This window comes from Pelodiscus sinensis, chromosome 8 (assembly GCF_052426305.1).
Source record: "Pelodiscus sinensis isolate ZL-2025 chromosome 8, ASM5242630v1, whole genome shotgun sequence".
Lineage (NCBI taxonomy): Eukaryota > Metazoa > Chordata > Testudines > Trionychidae > Pelodiscus > Pelodiscus sinensis.
This window is the reverse complement of record NC_143059.1, coordinates 72,440,688-72,466,127: the sequence shown is the minus strand read 5'-3', so window position 1 is coordinate 72,466,127 and position 25,440 is coordinate 72,440,688. Positions and strand designations below refer to the sequence as shown.

Sequence of the window (25,440 nt, the reverse complement as noted above, 5' to 3'; positions counted from 1 at the left end):
CAAGGCGGACGTTGTTTCGGTCAGGACAGGGCCATGCAGGCTCTCCTACAGGGAGGGAAACTGAGTCACAACATGTGACATAATGTTATTGCTCTCTGTAGACAGGGAGGGAAACCGAGTCACAACACGTGCTGTAGCCAAAGGGGAGTAGCATCAGCCTCCATAAATCACCCCTTTTATAGTCACGGCAACAGAGGTGCATCTCTCCAAGGTCCCGAGAGTCACCAATGTTATATTAAGCATTTGCTGTGTTTGTGTAATCATCACAGGGTGGATTTGAACCTGGGACCTCCAGAGCTTAATGATTCTAGCGCAGCGGTTCTCCATCCGGGCTGCGTGTATCTGGGGGAGGAGGGGCATGCAGAAGTCTTCCAGGGGTAGTCAACTCATCTAGCTTTTTGCCTAGTTTTACAACAAGCACCAGCAAAGCCAACTAACATTTCACACCGACAACGACGTGTTTACACGGCTCTGTGTACTATACACTGAAGGCTGCGTCTAGACGGCATCCCTTTTCCGTAAAAGGGATGCAAATTAGACACATCGCAATTGCAAATGAAGCGGGGATTTAAATCCCGCCCGCTTCATTTGCATAAACAAGAGGAATAAGGGATCTTTCGGAAAAGGCTTTATTTTCCGAAAGATCCCCGTCTAGACTGGCGCTTTCTTCTGGCAAAGCTCTGAGCCAGAAAAAAGCGGCAGCCATGTTTATGCAAATGAAGCAGGGGGGATTTAAGTCACAAGGAGGAAGGCGAGTCACAAGGAGGAAGGCGAAAATTTGTTCCTCTTGGTTTCTGAGGACAGGACAAGGAGTAATGGGCTTAAAGTGCAGCAGGGGAGGTTTAGATTGGACATTAGGAAAAAATTCCTAACTGTCAGGGTGGTCAAATATTGGAATAAATTGCCAAGGGAGGTGGTGGAATCTCCCTCTCTGGAGATATTTAAGAACAGGTTAGATAGACATCTGTCAGGGATGGTGTAGACGGAGCTTGATCCTGCCTTGAGGGCGGGGGGCTGGACTCGATGACCTCTCGAGGTCCCTTCCAGTCCTATGATTCTATGATTCTATGATTCATTTGCAATTGCGATGTGTCTAATTTGCATCCCTTTTACGGAAAAGCCTGAAATGTAAGCACGATAGTTATCTGTCAATTGATTTATTTCATAACTAGCAGGCAAGGCCACTTTTGACCCGGCAATGTCATTTTGCGTAGATTACACTTATAGGAAAGTTCAAGAAATGAAATATATGTAACAGAAATGTGTTATTAATGTGCTTGCTAAAGGGAAGTAAAAGAGTCGCTTTCAACTGGTAGGATTTCAACTTCAAACATCATTCATTGTATTGACTAATTGCCACACGCAGTAAATTTGAATCAGAAACCCGTAAACTTCCATTCCTCTTTCTGGAGCTAATCTGCATTATTTTGTGATTTGTCACAGTCACAATTTTCTTTGCACTAAAATGACAGTTGAGTAGGCGACTCCATGTTAATGTTGTGAGCAAATATTTTGATGAGCACGAAGCATAAGAGTCATGACTTTTTTCTGATGAAAAACAAAACCAGTGATTTAAACCTTTCACCCAGCATATTCCAGTGGAAACAGGAGTGCATGCAGCTCATTTAAGTGGCGGGATTGTCGATGCAGAATTTGCTATCTGTAGGTCAGTGGTCCCCAACCTTTTGGGGCTGCTGGGCGCCTGGGGGCGGGGCTGTGCATGCACTGGGCACCCAGGGGTGGGGCTGTGCATGAACTGGGTGCCCGAGCTCTGATTACTCGGCGGGCACACATAAATGCCCCAGCGGGCACCATGGCACCCGCGGACACCACGTTGGGGACCACTGCTGTCGGTGATGACGAAGTATGACTTTCTTTTGCACAGGCAAACCCACAAACAAACAAACTCTTCACAATGTATAATAGATTATATGGTTACAATGAGAACGCCAGCAATTTTCCAGTGCACTGGGACACATCTCCATTTGTGTCTGATTTTGTAAGCAAGCCATGTATGAGGGAGGTGAAACTTGAAGGTACCCCAGACAAATCAGGCTCCGAAAAGGCCCAGGATCACAGTAATCAGAAAAAGGGAAGCTTTTTAGAGACAGGACGATTGGATATTATTGGCATGTATTTGATGGAAGGAAAGAAAGTCTTATGGTTAAGGTCAGACCTGGAGATCTGGATTTAATACTTGCTACTTCCCTGGGGTGTTACTTTAGGCAGGTTGCATAACGTCTTGGTGCCTCAGTTTCTCCCTCTGTACAAAGGGGGTAATGCTACTTCCCTACTGCCCAGGGGAGTCGTGACAAAATCCATTCCTGACCGCGAGGGGCTCTGTCCCCATGGTGACTGGGATCAGATACAGGATACGTTTTTGACAAACTAAAGTTTCAGATTCAAGTTTTCAGTGGATCCGTATAAACAGAAGGGAGGGAGGAAAAAAATATGAGAATCACTTAGATTAGCAAAGTGGGTTCTCAGCCTTCATGCTTCGTGGTGAGGAGGTGCACAGTAGCTGCGGTCAGGAAGAAATCGCCCCTGTGACAACGTCCTTGAGGCTGTAACAACACCGGCAGGTACAGTCAGCCCTGACGCCAGCTCAGCTCTGCCTCGGGAAGGGAATTTGCTGGGCTTGCATGTTAATTAAGTTTCCACCTGGCTCCTTTGCCGCTTGGCAGAGTTTGATGCCGGCCTGGATGGGGAGTGCTCAGCGCGCCCCAAGTCCGTGGGGAGCCAGGTACCTCCTGGGGGGGTAGGTGGGGCCGGTTGCCGATGGCTTTGCCAAGCGTCTGGCTGTTCCCACCGTGACAGATCAGCGATGCACCAGGCAGCCTTTCACCCTGCGGCCTCCCCCCGGCAGCCCCGCTCCCCGGGGATCTAATACCTGCCTGGTGCGTATCACCTGAAACCGGCCTGGTATCAAGTTCTCCTCTGAGTGACATTCACGGCCATCCCAGCCGCCAGGGAGCTGCGCCAACCCGTGGGCGGCCACCGCGGCCCCAGACCAGAGGAGTGGCAAGACCTCAGGCTGGAAGGTGAGGGGGTTCAGGGGACACCGGGAGAGGAGGGGCCCTTGGCACCTTGCGGGGAGGAGGTGGAATATGCCCAGTTCTCTGCGGGGGAGGGACCCAGCCTCCTTGGCCGTGTCTTTGAGAGGGGACAGAGCCAGGCCGGTGTGTTCACACCATCTCCTCTAGACTGCACTGCACCAGGGCCTAGGGGGGGGAGCGGGGGGCAGGGGTGTCTGTGGTCCTCCCACCAGGACCTCAGGGATTAGCCCCATCATCAGCACTGAGACTAGGAACAGGAGCCAGGGTGTCTGGGCTCTTCCCCGAGCTCTGGGAGTGGAGGGGTTAGAGCAACGTGCTCAGATAGCTCCGTCCTGATATTTGGGGCTTTTTCTTATAAAGGCGCCTACCCCCCCCCCCCCCCAAGCATACCGGGGTCTGATCGTTCACCCTAGCTGTCTGGTCACCCTTGAGTAGAGCCGGGACAAGCTGGGAGTCAGGACTCCTGTGTTCTGGAAGGACAGTACTGTCCAGTGGTTGGAACAGGGGGACCGGGGACCAGGGCCCCTAGAATTGTATCCCCAACTCTGCCACCATGCTGCGTGACCTTGGGTGAGTCACCGGCCCTGACCAGAAAAGCCCTTCGGCGCATGGGTCCCTTTGGTCATGCCAGCCAAGTCAGCGGCGTCGGCTTCCTCTGACACCCGTGTTTCAGTGCCACACTGCCTCAGTTTCCCCACTTACCCAACGGGGATCACAAGCCCACGCGCCCTTTGGGAAGCACACCGCGATCTCGCATGTGCGCTCGGCCTTGTTCATAGGGTCAATCGGGTCCGATGTGTCCGGTCGAGCTCACTGCAGCGTGCTGTGACAAAACGCAGCCACGGTCTCCCGCCCTGGGGACGGTGGGAGGGTGGGGGGACCGTGGGAAGGGGCCTCCCGATGGGTGTCTGGCAGGGTTTGAGGGGATCCCAGCAACACACCACTGTCGCCCGCTGCCTTCGGACCCCAGCCCAGGGGTGCGGGAGCGGGAGCAGCCTGGCCCGGTTGGGCACCAGGGCCACCCAGGCAAAGCTGCCCACCCGCCCTCCCTAGAGGGGCACCAGGCCCGGGCAGGATCCCAGCAGACCTGCCTGGCCTCTGTGCAGGGACATTGGGCGACAGCTGGCCCTGACTGACAGCCACGCTGGCCTATGGGACCCGGGGGCCCGGCTGGGCCGGCCTATCCGTGGGGCCGGGTGGGAGAGGGGCGGTGCAGCCTCGCAGGTGAGGCGGCTGCAGAGCGACAGGGAGCCAGGTGAGGGGGTGGCCGGGCAGGCAGGGCTCCGACGCCCCCCCCCCCCCCGGCCCTTTACCTGTGTCATCTGCTGCTCCCTCGGCACCAGGGACCCAGCTGGGCTCCAAGGGGGGGTCTCTCCAAGGCACAGAGCCCCCCCGATCCAGGGGGGCACGGTGAGGAAAGCTGCGCACGTGGAGGGGGTGGCATTGGGTCCTGCACTGCCCACGCGTGTTTCCCCGGCTGCCGCCCTCCCCCCACGCCCCGGACCGCGTCACTCACTGGCGGGGGCCCAGCTGGGCCGGGGGGGGGACTTACCAACACGTGGGGCAGGCTGGGTATAAACTAGAGCCTCCCGGCAAAGGCAACGGGGATGGCTGGGCTGGGTCTGCCTTCCCCCGTGTAAACCGGAGGGATTACCCTTCAGCCAGGCAGGGCGGGGCTAGATCTGACAGGGCAAGTGTAAATCCGGATTAACCTCAATGGAGTCCGGGGGCGGCCGCCGTCCAAAAAGCAAACCGAAGGGTAGGAATCATTAGAAAGGGCTAGAGAATAAGCCCGAGAACCTCTTCTTGCCGCTGTATAAAACCATGGGACGGCCACATCTGGAATCCTGCGCCCAGATGTGCTCGCCTCATCTCAGAAAAGATCTCTTGGCCTTGGGAAAGGTTCAGAAAAAGGCAACCGAAATGCTGGGGGGCGGGGGGGGGGGGTTGCAGCAGCTGCCGTAAGAGGAGAGATTGATGAGACTGGAGCTTCGCAAAGAGGAGACGGAGGGGGGATATGAGCCAGGTCTAGAAAATCAGGACAGGTGTGGAGAAAGGGACTAAGGAAAAGTTGTTTCATAGCATAAGCATTAGGGATCACCCAATGAAACGGCTAGGCAGCAGGTTTAAAACAAACCAAAGGACGTTTTTCTTCACTCAGTACACAGCCAACCTGTGGAACTCCTCGCCAGAGGGTGTGGTGAAGGCCAGGACTTTAAGGGTTCAAAAAAGAGCTGGATAGATTCCTGGAGGGTAGATCCATCAATGGTGATTAGCCAGGATGAGGAGGAATGGTGTCCCTAGCCTCTGTGTGTCAGAGGCTGGGAATGGGTGACAGGGGAGGGGTCACTTAATGGTTCCCGGTTCTGTTCCCTCTCCCCGGGGCACCTGGCGTTGGCCACTGTGGGCAGACAGGACCCTGGGTCTGACCCAGCCTGGCGGGTCTGATGTTCCTGTGCCCGTTGCTGATGCCTGTTGTCTGTTGTTGCCCTGCCTGTAGGTGCGGTCCCGGCGTGTGGGCAGAGCTGTGGGGCTGAGGTTCCGGCCGGACCTGACGGCGCAGGCGGAGGAACGCCCCCCTCCCGTGCGGCCCCCAGACGCAGCTGAGCCCCCACGGGAGTCGCGGCCCCGGCCCTTTTGCGCCACGCGGAGGAACATGTCTCTGGGCTGCGGCCAGGCCCCACTTCCACCGGCGGGCGGCGAACCGAGCAGCCAAAATGTAACCCTCCGCCCCGGCCGCCCGACGGAATCAGGCTGCCCCGGGGCCGGGCGCGGGGTCCCTCCCTGTTCCCCCCCTGCCGACGAGCCCCGGACGCCGGGGTCCCTCCAGGAGTAGCGGCCGCCCCGCCATGGCACACGGCTCCGACTCGGTGCTGAGGGACGCGGCGTGCCCCGCCCACTCCCGCGGCTCGGGCAGCGACGCCAGCACGCCCACGCGCTACCTGCTGCGGAAGCAGAACCGGCTGGCGAGCGGGCACCCGCGGGGCATCCGCGCCGCGTCGCCCATGGGCCGCGTCATTCTCATCAACTCGCCCATAGAAGGTAGTTCGCCAGGCCTCTCCTCACCGCGCCTCTGCTTCCGCTGGGGGGGCTTCTTTGGGGTCACCCTCCATCTCCCCAGCAGTTCCCGACCCATGGCAGGGGGTCACATCCAGCCTGGCCTGCCCCATTGCTAAATGATGGGGGGTCTTGGCATGGGCGAGGGCGGGCTGGGAGGTCCTGACACAGAACAGGATCCACTGCCGTGAATGGTGTGAGGAGTCTGACTGTGCCCACCCCGGGGTAACGCCACTGCTCACAGCCCCGCCTGCTGGCCACGGGGTGGTGCCCCATTGCTTGAACCCCGTGAACCCCCCGTGCGACGCACGTCATGCCACGTGCTCCCTCCGCTCCTGCCGTGCTCAGCGCTCGTGCCCAGGCACTGACACCAGGGCTGAGGGCGGCCAACGAGCAATCCAAGCGGAGCGGGATACGGGGTAGAGCCGGAGCCGGGGAGCCAGAACTCCCTGGGTTCTTTCCTTGTTAGGGTTGGATGGTGTGGTGGGCAAAGCACTGGGCTGGGCGCCAGGACGCTTGGGTTCCATCCTGGGCCGAGCTTAGGCAAGGCCCTCCCGCCTCCGTGCCTCAGTTTCCCAGGTGCGAAATGGGAATGATCCCCTCTCCCCATCCCTGGAAAGCACCGTGCCATCCCAGGCGGCTAATGCTTTGAAGGGGCTTTGTGAGGACTTGACTCCGTGGTCGCATGTGGCAGAGGAGGGGAACCTTTTGTGGGTCGGGGGCCGCTGACCCACGGAAAAATCAGTCGGGGGCCGCACACAAGTGAGGAGCAAAAAAGAAAAACCCAACCCCCACTGTCGTGGCCCCTGACTGAGCAGGGGGGGAGGGGAGGCTAGTAGGTTTGTGTTCCGGCCCCATGGTGGGATGGGAGAGGGGCTGGAGCACCAGCAAGGGCTCCCCATTGCTGGGCGGGGGGGCGCTGAGACTTGAGGGCCGGATCCAGACAAGCCGGGGGCCAGATGCAGCCCCCAGGGCTTAGGTTCCCCACCTGTGGCCTGTGGGAACAGGGTATCCGCCTCTGAACCCCTTGAGTTAGTTTGTGAGCGCTCCAGGCGCCACCAGACAGCAGCTGGGGCGGCCGAGTGCCAGGAATTCGGCCTGGCCCGTTCTGGCACCTAGCTAGGCCCGGCCTGGCTCCTGCACCCACAGCCCACGGTGCAGGGCCGGCGCGGAACCGGCCCCCTGCTCTCCTGCGTGTTCGCGCCCTGTGTCCCCAGCCACCGGCGATGAGAGCGACGTGATCCAGGCCGTCACGGTGGAAAGGAGCGCGGACGGGAAGCTGGGCTTCAGCGTGCGCGGCGGCTCGGAGCACGGCCTGGGCATCTTCGTCAGCAAGGTGGAGGAGGGCAGCAGCGCGGGTGAGCAGAGCGGGTGGGGAGGCACCATGCGGCTGTGCCTGCCGCCCCGGGGAGACTACAAGACCCAGCATGCAATGCGCCTCCTTGAGCTGGGCAGCCTGGGGCTTGACTAAAGACAGAACCTGCCCTGGGTGGTCCTGCCGCTGCCCCCGGGACTGTGAGTGAGGGGCAGCCTGTATCCGCCCCCCCCACACCGCAGCGTTCCATCTTGATCCAGGGAGGCAGGGAGCGTGGCATGCTGGGATTTGTAGTCACCAAGGGCTGTACCTCCGGGAAGGAGGAATTGTGCAGCTGACGTGTCTGTGGGGCTCCTTGCACAGCCGGGGGCAGTGGGTCGGTGGGGACAGAGCAGGGGGGAGCCAGGGAAGGGCGGCACCATGTGCACGTGCGGGTCCTGGCTCCCCGCATCCGTGGCAGGGCTGCATCAGGGCCCACAAGGCAGGAGACGTGGGTGGGTGGCCCCGGCTGGGTGCTGTCACCGCTCTGTTCCCTGCAGGGCTGGGAGGCTCCGGGCTCCGCGAGGTCTCCGGGACGCTGGCTGGGGTGGGGTTGGTGGAAGGGTTCCTCCCTCGCCCCTTGTGGGAGTCCGGAGTCGTGGGCTTCCCGGCTCAGCTGCCAGGGCAGGGGAATCGGGGTTCCGCAAAGGTCAGAGGTCGTGCCCGGCTGGATCCGGACAGACCCCCCGTTTCCAGTGCTGGGTTCTCCCCCGGATCGAGGTGCCCGTGGGCCAGCAGAACGGGCGGCGGGCAGCTGATTGAGGGGCCCCGGCTGCGGAAGGAGACCCTGCCCTGGCGCATGCAGCGAGGGGCCCGATCCCCCCTCCTCCGCAGCCCTTGAGACTGGCCCGGTCTCCCCAGCACCCCGGCCTGGTGGCTGGACCGTTCCGAACGCAGGGTGCCCTGGGATGGGAAATGCCGGGGAGGGGGAAGAGGCGGGGCTGTTCCCTCCAGGCTCCTGCGTGGGGCAGGGGAACCCTTCGCCTCCTCTGTTAACCCTACCCGGGATGGACGGGATTTCTTTGGGCTGCGGGCACAGGCTGGCGTCACAGCCCCGCGCTCTGCTCCGGTGGCTCGTCAATCGGCGTTGCGATTAGCCCGAGGAAGGGCGAGGAAGATCGCAGCAGCCTCCTCTCGGGGCAGGGTCAAGGCGGGACGCTCCAGTAGCCTGGAAGAACTCAAGGGGCCTGGCCCAGGCCGGTGCTTCCTCTGACCTGGAGGCAGCCTGGCCTAGTGGTGAGGGCACCCCCCTGCAAGATAGAAGCTATGGCTTGATTGCCTAGTCCAGGGGGTTCGAACAGTTTTTCTCATGTCCCAGTTGAAGGAAATCGTTGATGCCGGGACATCATGGGCTCTGGAGTGGGGCTGAGGGTGGAGCTTTGGGGTGCAGGAGGGGGCTCCGGATTTGGGGGTCAGGGATTGAGCATCAGGGGTTTCCTTCAAGTGGCTCCCGCTCAGCCGTGCAGCACGGGGGCTAAGGCAGCTTCCTGCCTCTCCTGGCACCGCAGCCCCTGCTGCACCCCAGAAGCAGCCGGCAGCCGGTTCCCAGCCTCTGGGAGTGTGGAGCTAGTGCTCGGGGCAGAGGCAGTACAGAGCCATCTCCCCCTAAGAGCTGGGCCTGCTGGCAGCTGCTTCTGGGGCACAGCACAGTCTGTGAGGCCAGGACACAGCCTCCCCCCCCACTTCTCTCCTGATCCCCCTGCAGCCACAAGCCCCAACGCCCGACATTCTCCCCCCCCCCCCCAGTGCTGGATCACAACTCATTAGTTGCAACCCACTGGTCCACTCTGCCACTGGCTGCCTGTGTGGCCTTGGCTGCGTCACTTAGCCCGTCCCCCAGACAGCGGTAGCGGGGTACACGCGAGACACTGCGAGGCTGCGGTGATGGGGGGGGCAGCGACCTCCCATCCCAGCCACCCCAACCCTCCCCCTACCGCCCAGCCCTTCCCCTTTGCAGACCTGGCGGGCCTGTGCATCGGAGACAAAATCACGGAGGTGAACGGCGTCAGCTTGGAGAGCATCACCATGGGCAGCGCCGTCAAGGTCCTGACGGGGAACAACCGGCTGCGGATGATGGTGAGGCGCATGGGCAAGGTGCCGGGGATTAAATTCTCCCGAGAGAAGACCACGTGGTAAGCGGCGTGGCCAGTGCGGGGGGGGGGGGCTCCTGGCACCCAGGAGGAAGCGTGCGGGGTACAGCAGCAGGAGGAGGGTTGAGGGATGTGGGCGGGGCCATAGGTTGGCAACAGGCCAGGCAGGGGGAGCGAAATGTTTGAGACGCTCGCCCCAAACAGACCTGTTTGGAGATGGGGGCTCAGCCCGCCCCCCCCCCCAGAGCTTCCTTAGCACAAGCTGTAGAGCCGCCTGTTGCTTGCTCCCGTGCGCGTGGGTTCAAGCCCCGCAGTGGTGCTGTGGGAAGGGAAAAGCAGAGTCCTCTGCCGAGCCCGTCACCGGGGTCTCGGGGCTGCGGGTGCTGTGAGGTCGCAGGAAGCAAGGCAGGCTCCAGGGAGTGCGACAAGGGCAGGATCTGGGGAGGTTTGGACTCGGGCATTTTCACGCAGTCAGAGTATCCCAGGGCAGGCAGAGATCTCAGGAGGACACTAAGTCCGGCCCCCGGCCCAAAGCAGGACCCATCCCAACCCAATCAGCCCAGCCAGGGCTTGGTCCAGATGGGGCTTAATCACCTCTAGGGATGGAGATTCCACCCCCTCCCCAGGTAACCCAGCCCAGCGCTTCCCCACCCTCCTAGGGAAAGAGTTTTTCCTAATGTCCAACCTAGACCTGCCCCACTGCGACTTGAGCCCATTGCTCCTTGTTCTGCCCCCACTGAGAACAGCCTCTCATAGAATCAAATGCTAGAACCATAGAGCTGGAAGAGACCTCAGGAGTCATCAAGTCCAGCCCCCTGCTCTAGGCAGGACCAACCCAACTAAATCAACCCGGCCAGAGCTTTGTCAAGCCGAGACTTAAACACCTCTAGGGATGGAGACTCCACTACTTCCCTAGGTAACCCAGCCCAGCGCTTCCCCACCCGCCTAGTGAAATAGTTTTTCCTAATATCCAACCTAGACCTCCCCCACTGTAACTTGAGCCCATTGCTCCTTGTTCTGCATCCGTCACTACTGAGACCAGCCTCTCTCCAGCCTCTTTGGAACCTCCCTTCAGGGAGTTGCAGGCTGCTCTCAAATCCCCCCTCACTCTTCTCTTCTGCAGACTAAACAAGTCCCAATCCCCCAGCCTCTCCTCATAGGTCACGTGCTCCAGCCCCCTAATCATTTTGGTTGCCCTCCGCTGGACCCTCTCCAATGCGTCCCCACCCTTTCTGTAGTGGGGGGCCCAGAACTGGACAGATGCGGCCTCACCAGAGCTGAGTAAAGGGGAATAATCCCTTCTCTAGATCTGCTGGCAGCGCTCCTGCGAATGCACTGCAATATCGCAGCCCATCCTAGCTCAGGGCCTGTATCCCAACAGCCGGGACCTCAGCAGAGGGCCCGAAGTGGCTGGCGAAAGAGCCACACGCGATTTCTGTGCTCGGAAGGCTCCGAGCGATTGTGCGATGTGATGAGATGGCCCCCAGGGGAGAACAGCTCTCCAAGGCTGGGCGAGACCGACCCAGCCCCGTGGGAACTCCCCACGCCTGGCGATGGAGCAAAGCCGGCCGGGTAGCCGGCACTAGGTGAGCGGAGGAATTGTGGAACCCAGCGTCCAGCCCGGGGCTGCAGCGTCTGCGTCTCGTGGCAGGGTGGACGTGGTGAACCGGCGCCTGGTGGTGGAGAAGAACGGGCCCAGCCCGTCGGCCTGCAGCTCCGAGGAGGGCGCCAGACGCATCGTCCACCTGTACACCACCTCCGACGACTACTGCCTGGGCTTCAACATCCGCGGGGGGAAGGAGTTTGGTCTCGGCATCTACGTCTCCAAGTACGTGGGGCCCTGTCGGCTTCGCGCGGCGCCTCTCGGGCGCCTGGCTCCTACTGGCTCGGGCACCTGGTCCCCAGGGACCTTCCGGGCCTCCCTGGCCTGCGATCTTGCGCGGGGAACCCCCCGGCTGCGGACGGAGACCTGGGGCCGAGGGGCTGAAAGCGCGTTGGCGATGCTCATCGACACAGTGACCAAATGGACTAGACAGAGGCCGGCCCATCGCCTGGGGGGCGGCCGGTGGGATCTTCGGGGTTCTGCTGACAGGCCATTTCCATGGCGAGCGCGGGGCTCTCGGGGACTCGGTTCCCCCTGCAGATTTCAGGGGGCGGCCCTGCCCTGCCCTGCCCTGCCCGTAAGAATAACTCAGCAGGTTCCTTGCGCAAACGTCTCCACCTTTCCAACAGAAACCACCCCTCTGAAGGGACATGGGGGTCTCGAATGTTCCTTCTTCCCAGTCAATCCATTGACGTTTGCAGCCCCCGCCCCCGGGGGCCAGGGGGCCAGCAGCAGCCTCTGAAATGCCAGGCCGGGTTCCCAGGCTGGGGGTTTGGGCACTCGGCTTCTCTCTGGGCTTGGCAAAAATCGCCCTTCTCCCAAGGACGGTGGGCAAAGCCCCAGAGGGACTAGAGACCTGTGCAGACCTGTGCGGGTTTGATCCTGCTGTGCGAGAGACCTCTTCCAGCCGGGGGACGGCAGCAGAGTCCGGGCCAGAGACGCCCCCCTCTTGTCCTCGCTCCAAGAGCAGACACAGACGAGACGGAGAGTAGCCTGAGCCAAGCACCCAGTTTGGGGCCAGCCTAGCTTCTCCCGGCTGATGGCCAGAAGCAGCCGGACCCGCATCTGACTGAGAGAGTTTGGGGGGGGATCGGAGGGTCGGGGGGGGATCGGGGAGTCGGGGGGGGGATCGGGGAGTCGGGGGGGGATCGGGGAGTCGGGGGGGCCCAGCCCGGTTCCACACGTCCCCAGCGCCGGGTGCCCTTTGGGGAGTTGAGCCAGGCTGGGGGGGCATCCCCGGTCTGGCTGCCTGCCCGCGGCTGTCGTTCCAGGGTGGACCCCGGCGGGCTGGCGGAGCAGAACGGGATCCGAGTGGGAGATCAAGTCCTTGCAGCCAACGGAGTCAAGTTTGACGCCATCAGCCATAGCAAGGCAGTGGAAGTGCTAAAGGGGCAGACGCACACCATGCTGACCATCCGGGTAGGGCCTGCCGCGGGGCGCCGGGCGGGGGGCTGTGCCGCCCTGGGAGAGGCTGGCGAAGCCCGCTGCGGCCTCGGCACATGGTTCGGGTCCCCGGAGGGACTCCGGCGACTCCCAGCCCGGAGCCACTGCTGCGTGGGGGCCGCCGCGGCGTTCCCCTGACGTAGGCGGCTCGGGGGAGCTCCGGGCTGTGGCCGAGCCGCGGGGCGGGCCTGGCGCTCGGGCAGATCCCCTTTCAGGGGAGCCGGCGGGCGGCTGCATTATTCATGGCAGGCCCCGGCGCGCAGATCGGGTTCAGCTGGACGCCGCCGCGCCGGGCAGCCGGCCACACACTAACCCTCGTCCTCTCTCGGCATCCAGGAGACGGGCCGTTTCCCCGCCTACAAGGAGCTGGTGGCCGAATACTGCTGGCTGAGTCAGTGTAAGAGAGCTCCCCACAGCGCCTGCCTGGGACGTCCCTCGGGCAGGTTCCCCGGACGTCTGTCCGCAGCCGGGAAGCGGGAGAGGCCAGCCTGGGGCTGGGAGCCAGAACTCCTGGGTCCTGTTCCGGGTCTGACCCTGTCTCTCCGCTTGGCCTCGGGAACCGCCGGCTGAGGGCTCAGCTGTCCAGCTGTGTTGGTCCCTCCTGGAACGGGCCTGGAGATCCCGTGCTGTGCCAGGGGGTGCCACCCATCTTGGGCAGGGTGGCACTTCCCAGAGGCTGCTGTGCCACACGCCACAGACCCAGCTGCTCCCAAGAGCTCAAACTCCTGGCCATAGGAGCGCAAGGAGAATCCCTGTTCTCTACCAGCAGTACAGGGCCTATGACACGTAGCTGGGCAGAAGGGGCGCATAGACACATATGCAGCTAGCATCTCCGCCAGTTCCCAAGCAGGGCCTCTGGGTTCCACACGACAGGGCCTGGACGCTGACCAGCGTTCCCTGTAAGCTGAGCACCCACACCCCGCAGCAGGTGTTTCTACGGGTGGTGCACATCTGCACATGCCTTGGTGCACAGAATACAATTTATTCTGCACACAGATGGAAAAAATTAGAGGGAACATTGAGGAAGACCTTTTGCGACCCCCCCCCCCGGGGCCATGGCTCATGGTGATCCCTCCGCTTCCTGGCAATTCTCACCCCCCCATCTCCTTCCAGTGACCAACGGCCAACTACAGCAGCTCTCGCAGGCCTCAGAGACCAGCTCCTCCATCTCCTCCTACTCCTCGGGCACCCCCTTCAGCTCCCTGAACGGGCGGCCCCAGCCCCCGCTCTCCGGCCTCGCCCCGGCCCACACGGTGGACGTCTCCATCTCCACGGAGGAGCCTCCGGCGCGCAGCCGCTCCCTGGAGCGCGTGGAGATGGCCATCCAGACGGACCTGCCCCCCTGCGGCGAGGGCAGCCCGGGGACGGAGACCTGGCGCACCGTGCACCCCCCGGAGATCCTGAAGGACACGGCCATCCGGGCCCAGAGCCCCCCGGAGCCGCTCCCCGGCAAGCAGCGCCGGCCCTTCTCGGGCAGGGAGCGCTGGGACTCGCCCCGCCTGGCCCTGCTCCTGGCGCTCAGCCGGCCCCGGCAGCCCATCAGGAGGTCCCAGAGCTCCCTCGCCGTCGGCGGTAGGTGCTGGCGCCGGGCGTGGGCTGGTGGGGCTCTCGCTGCGTGGGCATGACGGTGCCCCCTGTCCCGCCCCGCTGCCCTGCCGGCCTCCTGGGCCCTGCCCCCCCAGCCCTGCCCTGCCAGTCCGGCCCTGCCCCCCAGCCCTGCCAGTCCGGCCCTGCCCCCCTCCTAGCCCTGCCGGTCCGGCCCTGCCCCCCAGCCCTGCCGGTCCGGCCCTGCCCCCCCTCCTAGCCCTGCCGGTCCGGCCCTGCCCCCCAGCCCTGCCAGTCCGGCTCTGCCCCCCTCCTAGCCCTGCCGGTCCGGCCCTGCCCCCCAGCCCTGCCGGTGCCCCTCACTCCTGCCCCACAGCCCCTGCCGGCCCAGCTCTGGGCTCCACCAGCCCTGTGATCCATGCCTGCACCCTCCCCCCCCACCCCGACCTGCTGACCCCAGCCCCAGGATCCACCTTAGGCCCCCCCACTCTGGCTCTCTCTGCCTGTCCCCCACCCCCAGCCGTACGCCGGTGCTGCCCCGAGCAGCGAATCCCCCTCATGGGGCCACATGGGCTCTGCCAGCCGCGGGGGGACCTGCCCAGCTGGGAAAGCAGGTGCCACCGCCCGCCTGGCACAGAGTCCCTGCAAACCCTGTGTCCGGTGGGCACCTCGCTTCCCGGGCCCTTCCCCCGACTCCCCACGTCCTTGGAGCACAGACGGTGACACCCCAGGAACTGCTGCTCCCCTAGTGACCCCCAGAGCAAGCCCTCGAGCCGGCGCCCTCCCCGACACCCCGGCCTGGAGGAGCGTGTGCCTGGGGGGTGACACCCCGTCTCCTGCAGCCATCCGGCCGCATGGCCGACCTGCCCCCTGTGCCCACCCGGGAGCTCGGCCCCGTGGTCTGGGCAGCCCGCAGTGGGATCGGGGGGGCGCCGTGGCTCCCGGGGAGCAGGGCACCGGCTGGCCCCGGGGGCAGAGGCTGCGCCAGCGTCTGAGACGGGGGCGAGAAGGATGCTCCCGGCGGGAGCTGGGGGCTGGGCAGGGTGGGTGTCTGTGGGCCCGGGGCCGACCGGAGACTCTCTCCTGGCGCCAGAGGAGAAGAGGCCGGAGTCGCCAGCGCCCGCCGGGGACAAGGCCGGTCTGCGGCGCTCCAAGACCCTGGTCAACCTCTTCTTGCGAGGCAGCCGGGCCAAGCAGAGCTGGGCGCCGGGCAGCGGGGGGGCCGGGGGGCCAGGCCGGCGGGCACGGGCCAGGTCCCCGGCCAGCCCCGACAGGGAGAAAGGTAACAGGGAACAGGGCACCGGGGGTGGGGGGCTGGAATCAGCCCGGAGGCCATGTGGGGGGATGTGGCCCACTCGGCTCCGGGGGGGCACCGTGGAACTTCCCCAAGGGGATTTACTTTTCATCTATAGGGGGTTCCCCCCCAAGCCCAGGGAGACGGGCAGTCGGGTTCGTCGAGGCCCAGGGGGCAAAGTGACTTGCCCAGGGTCGCAGGTGGTCGGTGGCAGAGTCAAGGCGACCACTGGTCTCCAATTCCCAGCCCCTGAACCTGTCCCCCCCCCCCCGACCCACACCCTGAGCTGGGAGCCTGTCGCAGCCCCAGGGCCCCCTCCCGGCGCCAGCTCACTCGCTGGTCACCAGGGAGCCGGTGACCACCCCCCCCACAGGGCATTACCCCCTGGCTCCCCATGGTGCTGGTCAGTCACCCCACATGCTGCTTTTGCCCCCTGCTTCCTGCCTGCAGCCAGCGCCCTGCAGAAACTCACCAGCTGGAGCCTGAAGCGGGGTGACTGGGGTGTGCATGAGTGTGCTAGTGTGTGTGCACGTGTACGTGTTAGTGTGTGTGCACGTATGTGTGCATGTGCATGTGTGTGCTAGCATGTGCATGTGTTTGTTAGTGTGCGTGTGCATGCTTGTGTGTGCACTAGTGTGTGCTTGTGCAGGTGTGCATATACATGCACGTGCTGATGTGTGTGATGGTGCTCACGTGCATGCGGGTGCCGTTTGCCTTCCTGCTTCCTCTCCGGGGGAGCCCTGCCTCCCTTGTGCCCTGGTGCGGGGAGATGTGGGGCCCCCACTTGAAGGCTGGGGGGGTGTCTCACCCGTCCCTGCTGCTGGGCTGCTCCCTGCAAATCCACAGGCCCGGGAGGGCAGGGTCTGGGTGTCTGTGGGGCCGTGGCCAGGCGGCTGCACTGGGCCGCGGCGCTTTGGTCTCTGTGGTCTGGGCGCTGGACTCGGGGGCCCGGTTCGGAGCCAATGGGGGTTTGGGGAGAGCGGAGCAGCCAGAGCCCTCCCCCCCCCCCCCCGCAGCCAGGCCGCTGCGGGAGAACAGCCTGCGACTGCTGCCGGCGAGTGGAGTCGCTCCCGCCGGGGCCCATGGGCACCGGCCGTGTCCTGGCTGTGGCCCCAGCGTGGGGGTGGGGGGGGGGCTCTCTGGAAGTCCCTGGCGTCCGAGCTCCCCGTGACCTCACTTTGCTGCTCCCCAGACAAAGGCCCCGTCAGCGGCCTGGGCCCCCCAACCCGCGCGCCCAGCCCAGCCGCCGAGAGCCGCCTCCGCGACCTGGCCGCCAAGCTGCTGACGGAGGACGAGGCGGCGGCCGTGCTCCGTCACTGCACCCGGGTAAGGCCAGGCCTAGGCCCCCCCGCCCCCCCCATGCTGCTCCCACTCCTGTCTCCGCCACTGCGTCCCCATGGCGCCCCTCTGTGCCTCAGTTTCCCCCACCTGGCCCTGGCCCCAGGCGGTGCCTGGCTCTGCCTGGGGCTGTGTGCGGTGGATGACAGGGCAGCGCTGCCTTCCCCCGGGCCCTGCCAGCCTGTCCCAGAGCCCCCCAGGGACCCGTCTCTGGGGCCAGAGAGGCTGAGCCGGGGGCCTGCCCCGTGTGTGTCGACTGTGACCACTAGATGGCGCTCGGAGCCCGCCCATGGGTGTCATCCCCCGACCCCCTTCAGAGCCAGGAGAGGGGATGGGCCCAGAGAGCATCCAGATTAACCCTCCCGCCCGTTGCCCCCCACTTCCGGGCATCTCCACTGGGCAGCCCGCGAGGGGACAGGGGCACAGACTCCCCCAGGGTCCCCCACCAGCTGGCGGGGAGATGGTAACAGTGAGGCCAGCCTGCAGCGTCCTGAGCCCCATGAGACAGCTGGGGAAACTGAGGCACAGGAGGACGGGAGTCTCACACACAGAAGCCTGGCTTCCTGGCTCCCCCCGCCCCTCACTGGTCAGATGGGCTTAGGCCTGATTCGAAAGCCAAACCAGCCCTGCCGGCCGCCCCTGGTGCCCCCTTTGGGGCAGGCTCCTTTTCCTGGGGCACCGCGTTTCTCAGCCCCCTGGATCACTTGTGGCAAACCCTGCCCCCCCCCAGCACCCGCTCTGCCAGTGCGCCTCAGCCTGGCATGGGGCACCCGCCCGCTGTCGCCCTCCAGTGCTGAGCGCAGGTGCCAGGGATGGGGCACAGCCAGTCTGAGCGCTGGCCAATGGGGTGATGTGGGGGGAGGGGCTCAGCTGTGCTGGGGGGGTGATGATCAGGCCATGCCGTGGGGCGGGAGGGCCCAGCCATGTGGGGCAGGTGGTAGGACTAGCCATGGCATTAGGGCCCATTGCCTCAGTGCCAAACCATGCCCCTTAGGCCCACAGCTCGACATGGGGCCGGGCCCTGTTCTCACTGAGCCGGGTGTCAATCCCGTGGGAGAGTCCTGACCTAGGCCAGATGGGGGCTGACCAGGTCCCCCCTCCCATGGGGGGAATCGTTATTCCCTGTGCTGAGCTTGTCGCTGGCTGCTGCCCCTGGGCCCACCCCAGAGGTGGCTGCATTTCGGTGGCAACAGGCTGCCTGGTGCCCCGAGCTCTGCCCAGCCTGACCCACCCCCCCCATCCTTTGCCCTCAGTACGTCAGCGAGGGCGGTGTGGAGGACTTGGTGCGGCCGCTCCTCGCCATCCTGGACCGGCCCGAGAAACTCCTGCTCCTCAGGGACGTCAGGTGGGTGGACGAGGCTGGGACGGAGGGTCTCTCTGTGGGGCAGAGAAACAGGCCTTGTGCCTGGGGGGGGCCTGAGGCTGGTTCTGGGTTTGCTGGGGCCTGGTGGCTGCCCCTGGGGCCATCGGTACCCTGCCTGCGCTGGGGCGGTGAGTCGGCAATGAAATCACTCGGCCCGGGCTGCAAGGGAGAAGGCTCTCGCGCTGCGTCACGAGATGGGACAGGCAGGGGAAGTGCAGCAGGCTCCCTAGGATCACCCCGCCCCGCAGCAGTGGAGTTTGGGTGCTTCCTCCCTCGGCGTTGCTGTGCGCTGTTAGGCAGCGTCCGCGTTCCACCCCAGAGGTGGCTGCATTTCCTGGGCGGCACCAACAACAGCTGCCTGGGCTTGCCCCTTGCAGGAGCCTGCTGGCTTCCACCGACCTGGGCCGCTTCGACAGCATGGTCGCGCCGCTGGAGCTGGAGGCGTTCGCCACCCTGAAGAGCAGAGCAGGTGCCGGGGGGTCCCCGCTAGGGCTGGGTCCTGGGACAACCCCCCTATACCTGCGCCCAGGGCGGGAGGATCCCAGCTACTGGCCTCCCCACGGGTGGGAGGGACGCTCACAAGCTCCCCCTGCTGCTGTGTCCCACCGGGCGGCACCAGGGTGGGCTCAGCCCATCACCCCGGCATCAGGCCTGCAATGGGTTGGGCGCAGGGCCGCCCCTGTGGGGATGCTGGCTGCTCCCCCATGCGCTTCCTGGGCCGGACCCCACAGCAGAAGAGGGGGGGTGCCTGTGAGGGCTGCGCTGGGGTGTGGGGGGGGCAGGATCACAGCTGCAGTCAGTGCGGGGCTGGGCGCTGCAGCCCTGCCCCCCAGCGCACAGGGCCTGGGACAGTGGCAGCCTGGCACCGCGTGGGCACCGGCCCAGAAGCAGCAGCCCGGCCCCTGCTAACGCCCGTCTGCGCCCGCCTGCAGGGACCGCGCCCGCCCTCCGCCCGGCGCAGCAGGACACGCCGCCCCGGAGACGCCTCATCACACCTGTGCCTGGTGGGTACTGCCCCCCGGCCCCCACTGCCCCCTGCCCCCCGGCCCCCAGTGCCCCCCCTCCTTCCTGCCCCCGGCCCCCAGTGCCCCCCCTCCTCCCTGCCCCCGGCCCCCAGTGCCCCCCCTCCTTCCTGCCCCCGGCCCCCACTGCCCCCCCTCCTCCCTGCCCCCGGCCCCCAGTGCCCCCCTCCTTCCTCCCCCCGGCCCCCAGTGCCCCCCCTCCTCCCTGCCCCCAGTGCCCCCCCTCCTCCCGGCCCCCGGCCCCCAGTGCCCCCCCTCCCCCCAGCCCCCAGTGCCCCCCCTCCTTCCTGCCCCCGGCCCCCAGTGCCCCCCCTCCTCCCTGCCCCCGGCCGCCACTGCCCCCCCTCCTCCCGGCCCCCGGCCCCCAGTGCCCCCCCTCCTCCCTGCCCCCGGCCCCCAGTGCCCTGCCCCCCTGCCCCCCCGGCCCCCAGTGCCCCCTCTCCTTCCTCCCCCCGGCCCCCAGTGCCCCCCTCCTCCCTGCCCCCGGCCCCCAGTGCCCCCCCTCCTCCCGGCCCCCGGCCCCCAGTGCCCCCCCTCCCCCCAGCCCCCAGTGCCCCCCCTCCTTCCTGCCCCCGGCCCCCACTGCCCACCCCTCCTCCCTGCCCCCGGCCCCCACTGCCCCCCCTCCTCCCTGCCCCCGGCCCCCAGTGCCCCCCCTCCTTCCTCCCCCCGGGCCCCAGTGCCTCTTCCCTCCCCCGGCCCCCAGTGCCCCCCCTCCTTCCTGCCCCCGGCCCCCACTGCCCTGCCCCCCTGCCCCCCCGGCCCCCAGTGCCCCCCCTCCTCCCTGCCCCCGGCCCCCAGTGCCCTGCCCCCCTGCCCCCCCGCCCCTGGCCCCCAGTGCCCCCCCTCCTTCCTCCCCCCGGCCCCCAGTGCCCCCCCTCCTCCCTGCCCCCCCGGCCCCCAGTGCCCTGCCCCCCTGCCCCCCCGCCCCTGGCCCCCAGTGCCCCCCCTCCTTCCTCCCCCCGGCCCCCAGTGCCCCCCCTCCTCCCTGCCCCCGGCCCCCAGTGCCCCCCCTCCTTCCTCCCCCCGGCCCCCAGTGCCCCCCCTCCTCCCTGCCCCCGGCCCCCAGTGCCCTGCCCCCCTGCCCCCCTGCCCCTGGCCCCCAGTGCCCCCCCTCCTTCCTCCCCCCGGCCCCCAGTGCCCACCCCTCCTCCCTGCCCCCGGCCCCCAGTGCCCCCCCTCCTTCCTGCCCCCGGCCCCCACTGCCCTGCCCCCCTGCCCCCCCGGCCCCCAGTGCCCCCCTCCTCCCTGCCCCCGGCCCCCAGTGTCCCCCCTCCTTCCTCCCCCCGGCCCCCACTGCCCCCCTCCTCCCTGCCCCCGGCCCCCAGTGCCCCCCACTCCTCCCTGCCCCCGACCCCCAGTGCCCTGCCCCTCTGCACCCGCAGCCCCACTGCCCACCCCCTCCTTCCTCCCCCCGGCCTCCACTGCCCTGCCCCCCTGCACCCGCAGCCCCCACTGCCCAGCTCCCTTTACCCCCCCTGCTGCCCAGTACCCAGATCCCCCCCCGGCACGGCGGGCTCTGTCCGCTAGTGGGTGACGCAGCTTTTTGCCGCCAGCTGTGTGGGGTGGTGCCCCCATGTCCCGGCTGGCCCCATGGGGCTGTGGGGCACGTATGGAAAGGCCCCGATCCTGCCAGGGCCTGGAGCAGCCCTGCAGGGCTGGTAGGGCTGGGCCCCTGGGTCTCAGACCGGGGTGGGGCTGGGGGGCTGGGGCGCACTGCTGACAGCCCGTCTCTCCTTGCAGACCGCCGGGGGGGTTTCCTGCTGCAGCCGCTCCAGGCCCCGGAGCCGAGGGGCGCGGCGGAAGAGGGGGGGGCCCCCCGGGCAGGGCTGGAGGGCTCCCCCCAACGGCCTCGCCCGCCGAGCTACCCGCCCCTGCCCGACGTGCCCCTGGACGCCTGCGCGGCCCCCCACGCGCCCCCTGCGGCTGCCGGCGGCGGGGAGCCGGCCCGGGGGGCACAGCCGGCGGGGCGGGGGGGGCCGAGCCGGGGCAGGACTCGCCCTACGCGGGGCTCAGCAAGGCCCGCCGGGCCCGGCCACGGCTCTGCCAGCTCTTCGCGGGCGCCCCGGCCGCCAGCCCGGGGGTCCAGGGCGCAGAGGGGCAGGCCCAGAACGGCCCCGGCCCGGCCCCGCAGGAGCACGAGCTAGTGACCGTCCACCTCTCCAAGCTCCGGCAGGCCCTGGGTGAGTGGCACCCTGCCCCCCTCTCCCCCCCGGGCGCCCTGCCCCCCTCTTCCCCCCCGTGCCCGCCCTGCCCCCCTCGGGCGCCCTGCCCCCCTCTCCCCCCCCTGTGCCCGCCCTGCCCCCCTCGGGCGCCCTGCCCCCCTCTCCCCCCCCTGTGCCCGCCCTGCCCCCCCCGGGCGCCCTGCCCCCCTCTCCCCCCCTGTGCCCGCCCTGCCCCCCCGGGCGCCCTACCCCCCTCTCCCCCCTGTGCCCGCCCTGCCCCCCCGGGCGCCCTGCCCCCCTCTCCCCCCCTCTCCCCCCCCCGGGCGCCCTGCCCCCCTCTCCCCCCCTGTGCCCACCCTGCCCCCCGGGCGCCCTGCCCCCCTCTCCCTCCCTGTGCCCGCCCTGCCCCCCCGGGCGCCCTGCCCCCCTCTCCCCCCCCGGGCGCCCTGCCCCCCTCTCCCCCCCTGTGCCCGCCCTGCCCCCCCTGTGCCCGCCCAGTTTCCCCCCCCCGGGCGCCCTGCCCCGCTCTCCCCCCCTGTGCTCGCCCAGCTCCCCCTCTGGGCACCCTGCCCTGCTCCCCTGTGCCCGCCCAGCTCCCCCTCTGGGCGCCCTGCCCCCCCTGTGCCTGCCCAGCTCCCCCTCTGGGCGCCCTGCCCCCCTGTGCCCACCCAGCTCCCCCTCTGGGCACCCTGCCCTGCCCCCCCCGTGCCTGCCTAGCTCCCCCCTCTGGGCTTCCTGCCCTGCCCCCCCCCCGTGCCCGCCCAGCTCCCCCTCTGGGCACCCTGCCCTGCCCCCCCCCGTGCCTGCCTAGCTCCCCCTCCTGGGCTTCCTGCCCTGCCCCCCCCCGTGCCCGCCCAGCTCCCCCTCTGGGCGCCCTGCCCCCCCTGTGCCCACCCAGCTCCCCCTCTGGGCGCCCTGCCCCCTGTGCCCACCCAGCTCCCCCTCTGGGCACCCTGCCCTGCCCCCCCCGTGCCTGCCCAGCTCCCCCCTCTGGGCTTCCTGCCCTGCCCCCCCCGTGCCCGCCCAGCTCCCCCTCTGGGCTCCCTGCCCCCCTGTGCCTACCCAGCTGCCTGCCTCTGGGCACCCTGCCCTGCCTTGCCCCCCTGTGCCCGCCCAGCTCCCCACCTTCAACCCTCTGCCCCACCCAAGCCACTCACAGCCCCTCCCTGCCCTCTGTGTCTGCCAAGCCCCCCCACCTATGGGCTTCCTGCCCCCAGCTTCCCACTCTGGGCTCCCTGCAGCCCCTCCCTGCCCCCCAGCTATCTCCTGAGCCCCATGCCTCTGGATTCCCTGCCCCCAAGCTCTGCACCTCAAGGTGCCCCACCCCCATGTGCCCCCCCCGCTCCCCACCTCTGGGCTCGCTGCCCGCCCCCCTCATCCCAGGGGCTCCCCTGCTCCCGGCTGGGCTTTTCCCGGGGCAGCTGAACTCTGGGCCGGGGCCTGGTGGGTGCTATCGCGATCCCCCCCCCCCCCCCGGGGTGCTGTGCTCAGCCCCAGGGAAGCCTGGACGGGCAGCGGAGGGACACGGGAGCCGCGAGGGGGGAACTCGCCTGGCCCAGGCCCTGGGGGAGTCACCGTCAGGCCCAAGGGAGCTGAGCTCTGGCTGTGTTTGGGTAGGACCTAGTGTAATAGCAGCCTGATCTGCTGGGGGGGTGGGGGGCACGCTGGGCCCTCCCTTTAGTCGAGATACCAGCCCCCCTCCAGCCCCAGGAGGCGCCCTCCAGTTTGGGGTGTGAGTGGCACTGAGGGCGGGGGACTTGGGGGGCAGCAGTGGGGCTGGGTGTGGGGCTGGTGGAGCCTGCCATGGAGCCAGGTGGGCTCCCTAGCCTAGGGGAATGAGGACCCTCTCCCCCCATATGCATGGCCAGCTACAGGACTTGGGGGGCTACCGCCGACCAGGCATCGGGGCCACCCATAGGTGCCAGCTGGGGGGGCGGAGTCTGGGCAGCCCCCTCTGCCCCAGCTCCTGCCTCGCTGCCTTCCAGGGATCAGCATCTCGGGCGGGCTGGAGTCCAAGGTGCAGCCCATGGTGCGGATCGAGAAGATCTTTCCCGGCGGGGCGGCGTTCCTGAGCGGGAGCCTGAAGGTAGGGGGTGGGGCGCGGGGGGCAGGCTGGGGGTCACACCCATGGCAGTGAGCCGGACGCATTGTGGGACGGCCCAGCCGTACGATCAGCCCGGGCACCCCCTGGGATGGGCCGAGATGGCAAAACCGTGGTGCTGGCCAGGGCTGAGTGCCAGCGGTTCTCTCTCACCAGCACTGCTCTCCTGTGTGGGCTTTGCTCAGGGACCAGAGGGGCAAAACAGTTGCATGTTGCCATCAGTAGGGTTCAGAGTTAACAGCACATTGGCTGAGCGCAGGGGCAGCCCAGCCTGCCTGGGGCCATTCTTTGTGGCTGGCAGCAGGTGCAGGCCAGCGCCAGACCTGTTGGCTCACGGCTGGAAAGGTCGGGGTGTTTGAAAGTGGAGGGGGGGGGGGCGGTGTCTGGATCCAGGGACCCAGCTGGCAGGATGGGCCCGGCCCAGCCCCAGATTTTAATGCATTCTTCCTGCCCGCCAGCCTCACTGACCCCTTGCATGGTTGGGGAAACTGAGGCACGGCACAGGGCAGTGAGGCTATGGCAGACTCTTGGAACCCAGCTGTCCCATTCACACCCCCCCGCTACCCCTGCGAGCTCTGCCCCTCTCCCCATGACGTGTGCGGCAGCACAGAGAAGGGGGAGCAAGGGGGCTTCCTGTCGGGCCAGCCGGGCAGGGATGTAGCAGTAGCCAGCCCCATTGGCCAGTGTGCAGTGGGGCGGGGCGCCACCCTTTTGGGCAGCCAGATTCAGGCCTGTGCCCCCCCCCCCCAGCCATCTGCCCCATGGGAAGCCACACACCTACCCTGCCCTTAGCAACTCCAGCGGGTGGAGGGGGCAGGGGGAGGCCCTGCCTGGCAGGCAGCCGTATGCCCAGGGCCTGGGGCTGCTACATCCGCCCCCCTCCACCCATGGCCCAGCTGGGGGGCAGCCGGAAAGCCACACTCCTGGCTCCACCAGAGGGGGGTGGAGTTTGCTATTGGTTAGAGAGACTCCCGCCCCCCCAGCACTCCAGGTGACAGAGGGAGGACCCAATCCCGGGGGGGGTGCCCCATCCCTCGCCTCCTTCCCTGCCTGAGCCCAGGGAGCAGCCCCCCGTGTCACGGCCGGCCCCCGCCCTTGCAGGCCGCTCCGGGGGGGGCTGCGTTCCCGCCGCAGGCAGCCGAGCGCAGGGCACAGCTCCCCCCCCGCGGGTGCCCCGGGGCCGGGCCCTGGCTGAGGCGCGTCTGCCCTGCAGGCGGGGGACGAGCTGGTGGCGGTGGACGGGACGAGCCTGCAGAACGTCACCCACCAGCGGGCGGTGGAGCTCATCCGCCAGGCCTACCGGACCCAGCGCCAGGCGCCCATGGAGCTGGTGGTGAAGGTGCCCAAGGCGCGAGGCCGCCCCGCCGGGGGCCTGGCCCAGGACGAGCAGCGGGGACCAGAAGGGACCAGCCCCGGACTCACCGTGCTGCCGGGAGGGAGCCCCACGTGGGCCCGGCCTGGGGGGGCCGCACTCTGACCGCTGGGCCTGCCGAATCGCTGACATGCAGACACCCCCCCCTGAGCCCTGCACTGGAGGGGGCCCGGGCCAGACCCAGCTGGGGGGTATGGGGGGCTGATGCGCCATGGGCGATCAGCCCCACCCCCTCACGCACAACCTGTGCAGGGGTGGGGCACTAGCCTTCCCTTGCCTGGGGGGCCAGGGGGATGCTGCCACCCATGACCCGCCACCCATGGCTGGAGCTGTCCTTCCTCCGGCAGCCCTGGGGGGGATGCTGGGAGGGGGGCAGCTCAAAGCCACAGCACCCCAGGGCTTTGGCTCTTCAGCAGCTGGAGGTTCGGGGCGGGGATAAAAGCCCTACTACTGCTGCCGCAAGCGGCAAGAGCCTGCTCGCAGCCTGGTGCTCTGGTCCTCCTCCCATAGGGTCTGGGCCGCCCTCCGGGGAGCCTCCATGAGCTGCCTCCCATGGTAGGTTTTTCGCCTGCAGGGGGCACCCCACACATTTTATACAGGAGCTGGGTTCCCTGGCAGCACCAGGGACGTAGGGCAA

General features: G+C 67.0%; 1 protein-coding gene across 1 annotated transcript; it reads left to right on the top strand.

Moving 5' to 3' along the window:
- Positions 1 to 1,815: 1,815 nt before the first annotated feature.
- PDZD7 (PDZ domain containing 7) lies at positions 1,816 to 25,008 on the top strand. The gene is given in 17 exon segments (XM_075935590.2): positions 1,816 to 3,041; positions 5,557 to 6,098; positions 7,331 to 7,471; positions 9,425 to 9,599; positions 11,209 to 11,385; positions 12,432 to 12,579; positions 12,940 to 13,000; positions 13,717 to 14,175; positions 15,242 to 15,430; positions 16,635 to 16,768; positions 18,034 to 18,125; positions 18,521 to 18,612; positions 19,076 to 19,147; positions 20,909 to 21,130; positions 21,133 to 21,348; positions 23,316 to 23,416; positions 24,645 to 25,008. Coding segments are annotated over 16 exon segments (2,736 nt in total). The 5' UTR covers positions 1,816 to 3,041; positions 5,557 to 5,905; the 3' UTR covers positions 24,909 to 25,008.
- Positions 25,009 to 25,440: the final 432 nt, after the last annotated feature.